General features: G+C 44.9%; 1 protein-coding gene across 1 annotated transcript; it reads left to right on the top strand.

Annotated features, from left to right (window-relative positions):
• Positions 1-4,256: 4,256 nt before the first annotated feature.
• Positions 4,257-6,227, top strand: LOC119062643 (C-C motif chemokine 3-like). Its single transcript, XM_037163715.2, has 3 exons — positions 4,257-4,448; positions 5,162-5,276; positions 5,699-6,227. Exons 1-3 carry the CDS (start codon positions 4,373-4,375, stop codon positions 5,787-5,789), a joined length of 282 nt encoding a protein of 93 aa, XP_037019610.1. The 5' UTR covers positions 4,257-4,372; the 3' UTR covers positions 5,790-6,227.
• The last annotated feature ends 2,467 nt before the right edge of the window (positions 6,228-8,694 follow it).

Here is an 8,694-nt window from a genome sequence, read left to right as displayed (position 1 = left end):
CCACACTGGAGCACCACCACACTGCCCTTTCACAGCTGATCCTCCATGGAGGGTGGAGGTTGGTGGTCAGTGGTCACAGTCAATTGTTGCAGTTGACTGGTCTGGGTAAATCCCTCCCATTGATGGGCCAGTGGCAACCAAGACTCAACTACAAGAGGTGGATGTACTCAGCCCACGTGAAGGGCGCACCTTAAGTACCCACCTGGGGTGCTAGGGGAGGCTATGCCACTGCACCCTACAGGTCACCTACTACATTAGGCCACACTACCAAGACACGGAGTCAGAGCAGCTCTACCTAATACATAGAGACACAAACACAGGGAAGCTGCCAAAATGAGGAGACAAAGAAGTGTGGCCCAAATGAAAAAAGAGATCAAAACTCCAGAAAAAGAGCTAAATGAAATGGAGATAAGTAATCTCTCACATGCAGAGTTCAAAACACTGGTTATAAGGATGCTCAAGGAACTTAGTGATGACCTCAACAGCATAAAAAAGATCCAGTCAGAAATAAAGGATACATTAATTGAAATAAAGAGCAATTTACAGGGAAACAAAAGTAGAATGGAGGAAGCTGAGAATCAAATCAATGATTTGGAACATAAGGAGACAAAAAACACCCATGCAGACCAACAGGAAGAAAAAAGAATAAAAAAAAATGAGGATAGTATAAGCAGCCTCTGGGACAATTTTAAGAGGTCCAATATTTGCCTCATAGGCATGCCAGAAGGAGAAGAGAAAGAGCAAGAAATTGGAAATCTGTGTGAAAAAACAGTGAAAGAAAATTTCCCTAATTTGGTGAAGGAAATAGACATGCAAGTCCAGGAAGTGCAGAGAATCTCAATTATGATGCAAAGAGGATCACTCTGAGACACATCACTATTAAAAGGCAAAAGATTAAAGATAAAGAGAGACTCTTAAAAGCAAGAGAAAAGAAATTAGTTACTAGAAAGTTACCAGATGAGAGCAGGGAGGAGGAGAATGGGTGAAGAGGTGAAGAGATTAAGAAGTACAAATAGGTAGTTACAGAATAGCCATGGGGATGTATAAAGTACAGTATAGGAAACAGAGTAGCCAAGGAACTTATGCTCATGACTTATGGACATGAACAAAGGTGGGGGGATTGCCTGAGGGAGTGAGGGTTACTGGGTGGGAGGGGGGCAAAGGGGGAAAATCAGGACAACTGTAATAGCATAATCAATAAAATATAATTAAAGAATTCATCATGTTATAATCATCATGCACTAGGATTTGGTTTAAATCTACTAACGAGACATGGTATACATTTTGGTTGAAGTCAATAGGATGTGGTCTAAATTTTTAGACCACATAAATAATATACATAAATAATATATTATAACACCATGTGATAAGTGCTGTAATCACGGAGGTAGATAAGAAGGTCCGTTATCAGAAAGTGGTTGATTCAGCAGTTTCCATTTCCTTCTTCTCACCTTCCCCAACTCATAGAAGCTAGCCCTCAGGAACTGAATCACAAGTGTGAAGGGAGTTCCTCCCAAGAAATAAATAAGGAAATGCAATTCAGTGTATCGGTTGAGGATTCGGGCAGAGGAAGTGGGGTAAGGAGGTGGCATTGCCTGTAACCTAGAGTTTCCAATGAAACAAGTGACAAATGCCATTTCTGGAATTGCCCGTAACAAGAGGAGATGCCCTCAGTGAGATTGCCCTGACTGGTGTGGCTCAGTTGGCTGGGCCTGGTCCTGCAAAGTGAAAGGTCAATGATTTGATTCCCAGTCAGGGCACATGCCTAGATTGTGGATCCAGTCCCCAGTTGGGCTCTATATCAATGTTTCTCTCCCTCTCTTTCTCCCTTTCTTCCCCTCTCTCTGATAAACAAACAAACAAACATTGAAAGCCTCAGGGAAACCTACCATCCTACCTGATCTTGTCTCTGCTGCACCTCCCTCGAAACCAGGACTAGCGATCAAAGGAATAGGACAGAAACATAGCCCACATGCTTTCAGAGAAGCGACTCTAAAGACACAGGAAGGAGAGAATTCCTAAGGTGTGGCCGTACTTTGCTCATGTCTTGTTTCCTCCATTGTTCTAGCCCCTTTGGGGGGAATCAAAGCCCTCCCGTTTGGCCCCAATTTAGCTTCATCATCCATATTGGCTCCACCACTCCTCCGCAACACTGATGGCTCTCTCCTCCTCCTGAGCCAGCAATGTCACACCTGTGGCTCTGAATCGGGGGGACCTCTGCTCCCACCCCATCTCTGAATGTTCAAATCCTGTGTAGCTTTCAAGACCAGATGAGAGTTCTACCCCTTCCAGGAAGCCTTCCTCATTCCTTCCCAGGGAGGTCACTGCTTCCTCCTCCTGGCGTTCTGAGCTTTCATTTATTTTTCTCCTAGGAATCTTAGCACTTTCTGCTAGTTGCTGTGGTTACCTGTTTATACAGGGTAGGGCAAGAGTAGGTTTACAGTTGTGAGTATGTGAAACAGAGTTTATTCTTGAATTATTATTTACTAATTACTGCATTTATTCCATATGAACAGTAGTTAACCTACTTTTGCCCCACCCTGTATATACTCTACCTGCCCCCCCACTAGACCTGGGGCATCTAGAGGACAAAGATGATTACAAAGAACTAAATCTGCCCTGGCTGGTGTGGCTCAGTGGATTGAGTGTCCACTTGTGAACCAAAGTGTCACCGGTCTGATTCCCAATCAGGGCACATGCCTGGGTTGCAGGCCAGTTTCTCAATGGGGGTGCACGAGAGGCAACCACACATTGATGTTTCTTTCTCTCTCCCTTACCTTATCTAAAAGTAAATAAAATCTTTAAAATGAAAGAACTCAATCTATTTCTCATTATATAATGTGATTTATGCATATTTATTATGTAACTATAAAATGATAAAGAACAAAGAAGAAACACACAGACCACATACAGACCTGACAAAAAGTAGGCCCTTTCACACCATTGAAATTATGAATTAAAAAGAATAAGAAAACTGCTTTGACTTTGGCATTACTTATGTAAATGTCATGCAAGTTCCTTAAAATAGTACAGAGGACTGGAAATCAAAACTTCATTTTAGCAAAGGCCATTGGGCAGAAACTTTGGTATATTTCTCAAAAATTCCTCTCAAATTAAAATCAAACAACTGACAAGAACCTACTTTCAACCAAGATTCTTATTTTAAAACAAAATGTGTTTGTAAATATGTGAGCTGAATAGAAAGGTTAAAAAATAAGAAAACTTCAGAAAAAGAGAAAAACAACAAAGTCACCCACTTATCTCTCACACAATATAAAGTACTATTGATGCACTGGGGCATTTATTTTCAATGCTTTTTATTTTTCTATGAGTAGTATTATATATATATATGTATATACAATATATGGTTACAATATTTGCCATATATGTGTATACATTTGTGCAATCCTCCATCTTGTATAATTTGTACAATTTTCCCTCTTAGTTTTTAAATATCTATTCTGTGACACTCCATTCAGCTTAAGGGCTTAATAATAAATAAGCCAGTAGCAATACCATAATTTACCATTCCTGGTAGTGGGGAATGTAGGCTTCCTTATTTTAGAGCTACAAAGGATACTGAGTCAGATATACCTTTCTTTATGCTTGAAGATGCTTCCATATTTGGATTCATTTCCTTAGAACTCTTTCCAAGAAATGTGTTAAGTTTATGGGCATAACTGTTGTCTAGGCTTCTGACACATTAACACCCACACCTAATGTGGCTCTATGACCCTCAATCAGTGTTCGACCCAGTGACCCGAGTCACTCAGTGACTGTTAGGTGAGTGGACACAGGCCAGGATCATGACCTCATGCTTCCTTGTCCTCTCGAGGGGATTCCTTAATTCAGTGTCTTCACCCCAGGGAGGCTGTGCCACCCTCCACAACATCACCACACCTACCCACCCGAGTGGTAGAGCAGCTGAGGAAGCACAGAGGCTTGGGCTCTGTGGGAAAGACAGCGCTGGAGCATCATGTACAGATCGGTTCCTATGGAACGGGACCAGCTAAGAATAGCCCTAAATGTCCACACACTCTTTTTCCTCTCACTCTTGGGGGAAACCATTTCACCACAAGAAACCAGAACAAGTCATGAGGTGTGTGCTCAGACTTATAGCTCAGAGAAGCTATTCTTGGATATCCTGAGCCCCTGTGGTCACTGGGACCTGAGTTGTGCAACACAGTCTGACAGCAACCCCGTGCTTAAAAATTTCCCTCCTCACCCCCGGGTTCCATTTCCCCATCCGCCAGGGGGCCTATAAAGAGAAGGGAGACGGCCCTGCACGGTACAGGGACACAGCCAGAAGCAAGTGCCCATTCCCGTCTTTGTCCTCCTGACACTCAAGCTCACACGCCATCCACTCAGCATCATGAAGGTCTCCGGGGCTGCGCTGGCTGTCCTCCTCTGCATCACCGCCCTCTGCAGCCAGGTCTTCTCGGCACCAGGTGAGTCTGCGCTGTTGCTCTGAGTGTCCCCACTCTCTGGCCACGATCAGACCACAACCATCTTTTCTTGTGGTCTTGAGAGCCCCCGAGAAAAAACAGAGAACTTCTTAGAGTGTTATAAAGCATCTTTGCTTTTTTTTTTTTCTGCAAGACTTTTATTTTCATCTTATAAAGGGGTGTAAGTTAGCCTTATCCTCCTATCTGAGAGCCAGGGTGGGGCAGGAAAGTAACAGTCCCATTTTACAGGTGACAAAGTAGGGACCTAAGCAAATGAGTTTGTAAGAGGCAAACCCAGTGGTGTCATTCTTCCACTAAGTCATCCTAGGTCTCCCAGGAGCTCTGTTCCTTGGATGTCTTAGGACATGTCCGAGGTTTCTCTTTTGCTGGGTTTTGACTTCTTGGATCAGACAAAATTTTTTGAAAGGAGATGAGATCAGAGAACAGTCTGCTTGGGTGTCTGGATCACAGGGAGAAGGCACCCCAAATGAAGACTCAAACAGAAAGAAAGATAAACAAGGACAGGAACAGGACAGAGACAGGGAAATTTCTGAGCAAAATGTGCCTAGTTCCCTCTAATGACCTTGTCTCCCAACCCACGCCCTGAGCAAGGCTGTCTTGGTCCGTGTCCTCCTCAACCTCTCAGGGATCAGACCTCAGACCTCACCTGTTCTCCTGCACTGTAACTCAGGCTCCTTCTGTCCCTTCCTCTCCAGTTGGTGCTGACACCCCCACTGCCTGCTGCTTCTCCTATGCCTCCAAGCCGATTCCACGTAAATTCATAGCCAAGTATTTTGAGACCAGTGGCCTGTGCTCCAATCCCGGCATCATGTAAGTGCCAGTCCTCCTGCCCAGCCCTGGGGAGAGGAGGAGCGTGTGGGGCGGGGGCACAAACCGGCCAGGGGGGCCATCCCGGGAAGGCCTGTCCTCCAGGACTTTCTATCAACTATGCAGGACCCAGGTCTCCGAGGTGTGACCTGACCTGGCCAGGGGCTTGCCGAGTCGGGGGTGGGGGGGCTGGTGCAGCCCAGAGGGATGGAAGGGGAAGAAGGAGGCAGCAGCAGCAGCAGAATCCTCAAGGGGCTCCCTGAGTCAGCTGGAGCAGCTCCCTGGTGTGAGATCGGCAGAGGGTCGGTCCCTGAGAGAGTGGGCAGGCCCTGAGCAGGGCGGAGCATGGGGCAGAGGGGCTATGGTGGGCCCAGGGCTCCCCTGCTGGGTTGCTCAGTGTGTAACCTGTGCTCTTCTCTCCATAGCTTCCTAACCAAAAGAGGCCGGGAGGTCTGTGCGGACCCCAGTGAGGCCTGGGTCCAAGAATACATCACCGACATGAAGCCGAATGCCTGAGCGGCCCGGAAGCTAAGGGGAACCCACCGGCCTCGGTGGGCCAGCGGGAAGCAGGGCCCGAGCCTTGGAAACACCCCTGCTACCTCCACAGCTACCTCTCCTGTGGGCGGGTGGTTACCCACACCCACACACTGGGACTCTCCCTAACTTAAATTTCAACTTATTTATACTATTTAATTTTTGTAATTTATTTTGAATGGCATGCTGTGTCTGACATTCACTGTTTGCTCCAAGAGACCTCAGGCCGCCCTCCTCAGCACCCTCCCCCGCCCCTCAACTTGCACTGCTTTTGATGACAGTTGAGTGACCGTCGTCAGTTTGTTCTGGGCGGAGGTGGCGGTGAAGCTGCCAGACTGACAAATGTGTATGAAATGTTTCTGTTCGGTGCTGTGTTCAGCCCAGAGACATAATAATAAAAATGCTCTTTTAGAAAGTAAACTGGCTTTGAGTTTGGTTTGGTTTATCTGGCGAATCAGAAGCACTGGTTGAAAGAAGTAATGTGCAAAGGGTGGGCAGAGGGGGAAACGCAAGGAAGCTGGGAGCGAGGGAAAGGGGTACCACAGAGACACTCTGCTTTACACTGGAACCACAGTTCCGGGGCACCGATGATCTGAAACATACAAAAATTATTTGAGCATACAAAAATATTTTATAAATTGAGTCATACTGTACCTGCTTTAGGAAAACTCACTACTGAAATGGATACCATTAAGAAGGGTATTTGTAGTACCTATGTATGATCAATCAAACTTTCTTAATAACAATTAGTAACATTTGATAGTCTAGGCTGAGTGCTTTATAAAAAAGATTTTGTTTATTTATTTTCAGGGAGAGGGGAAGGGAAGGAGAGGCAGAGAAACATCGATGTGTGAGGAAAAACACCCTCTGGTTGCCTCTTGCATGTCCCCAGCTGGGGACCAAACCCATATCCCAGGCACATGCCCTGACTGGGAATCAAAGTGGCGACCTTTCACTTTGTGGCATGACACCCACCCAACTGAGCCACGCAGGTCAGGGCTAGGCTGCGTGCTTTCTATACAGTGAATATTGACCCTCACAATGAGAGGGTATGCTCATTGACAGAAGAGTAAACTGGGGCTGGGGCTCAGAGAGGGTAAGCAGCTTGGCCAAGATCGCGCAGCAAATGGTACAACTGAGTTACAAAACTAGACTTTGGTATAACTCCAGCCTGTGTTCTTAATCAGTAGCCAAGTTATTTCCCAAAAGCTATCCACCTGTACTCAAATCTCAGGCAATGACTGTTTAAAACCATTCACATTGTAATTTTTAGATGTGGACCTGGGAATTGATATTTCTACCAAGCTTATCAGGTTTCCCACATGCCTGTTAACAGCTGAGAAGTAGAAATAGTCAAATAGGACGCACTGCTCTTCCGAGCGCAGGGCCTATCTGTATATATAGTAACAGTTATATTGAACCTTCTTGTTACTTGAATCCACGCTTCATGAAATGAATAACAAATGTTAAGGGGAAACTCAACCAGTGTATGTGTGGAGCAGGATTCTGTTTATAGGTTCACTGAGAAAGCCAGGTTATTTAGCAGGTGGGACTCCTGAGTTGTAGTAACAACTACGAGAAGTGTCACTGAACTGTTGTCCTTTTTCCCAAAGAAGGAAACATTCAGAAGACTCGTGGGAAAACCAAACGTGTGTTAATTTTTGTGAGCCGTGATTATTTCATTTTGTTTGAAAGAATCTAATTTTTATACCCCAAATTAGTTTAGAATTCTAGTGCTCAAACTCTTCAGAGTACAATTAAATATCCTATTAGGCAAACATTAAAATGCCCGTACTATTTGACCTGGATATCACTGGCCCTGATTCCGTCTCTAGGAGTCTATGTTGTAGTAACGGTACAAAAGAACAGGAACATGCTGGGTGGGCCAAACGGAGGTTTACAGCTGTTCCTGGGGAAAATAATGCAATAATAAATAAATAATAATATAAGAAGAAGCTGTGTTTCATGTACTCACAACCATAAACCTGCTTTGCCCCACCCTGTACTGGCACATGGATATTCTGTGCAGCCTGGTTTGTAAACAGCAAACAAATGGAAGCAACCATCAGCCAAGGATTAAAGCAGCAGAGGACTGAGATGCCCCAGTGGAATATTCTGCAGTCAGTAAAAAGGATAAACACCTCTACGCCTATGGAAAGTGCCCATAATATTATGTGCAAAAGGTATAGGTGTTTACATCTAGTATATGCCTACATACTCTACATGTATGCTACAGAACTGGATGTATAAAATGCTATTATTTTTAAAGCCACATTACATTTATATTGGCAAAGGCAAATATTTGGAAAGACACATATCAAATAGCTCACTGGTTTCTTAAAGGAAAAGGGATTAATACATATTTCTTTTAGGAGCAGGTACTTTTCTTTTTTATTCTCTGAACTTTTTAAATTCAATTTACTTTTCAGGGAGCAGGTATCATTTACCTCTCTAGTCTCATCTTACCCTACCTTACCCTACCTTTGATGGGTGGTACTCTATTCATCAGAACCATTTTCTGGTTGGATTCTGGGTGGACACTAAGAAGACAGAGCTCAGCTTGGCCATTCCTAATAGTCTGTGTGCTGCAGTGGCTTTTAGACAATGAGAGCAATGCAACGAACAAGCCATTCATCCAAGGCTTCTCCCTCTCCTCTCCCTCTCTCTCTCCCCCCACCCACCCCTTCTCTCTCTCTCTCTCTCACACACACACACACACACACACACACCACGCCTCCCAGGCAACACTTTACAATCCCCTTCTACGATGAGGGCCACACTCCCCTTGCACCATCACCACCCACACTGTGATACTCGTGAAGGCACCATCAGAAGACTGGAAGGAAAACCCCTGGTCTCCACAGAAGCAGTGATACTGTTCCCATTT

The sequence above is a fragment of the Artibeus jamaicensis genome, unplaced genomic scaffold (genome assembly GCF_021234435.1).
Source record: "Artibeus jamaicensis isolate MK-2021 breed Jamaican fruit bat unplaced genomic scaffold, CSHL_Jam_final contig_1998, whole genome shotgun sequence".
NCBI classification, from domain to species: domain Eukaryota; kingdom Metazoa; phylum Chordata; class Mammalia; order Chiroptera; family Phyllostomidae; genus Artibeus; species Artibeus jamaicensis.
This window is presented reverse-complemented; position numbering and strand designations above follow the sequence as displayed.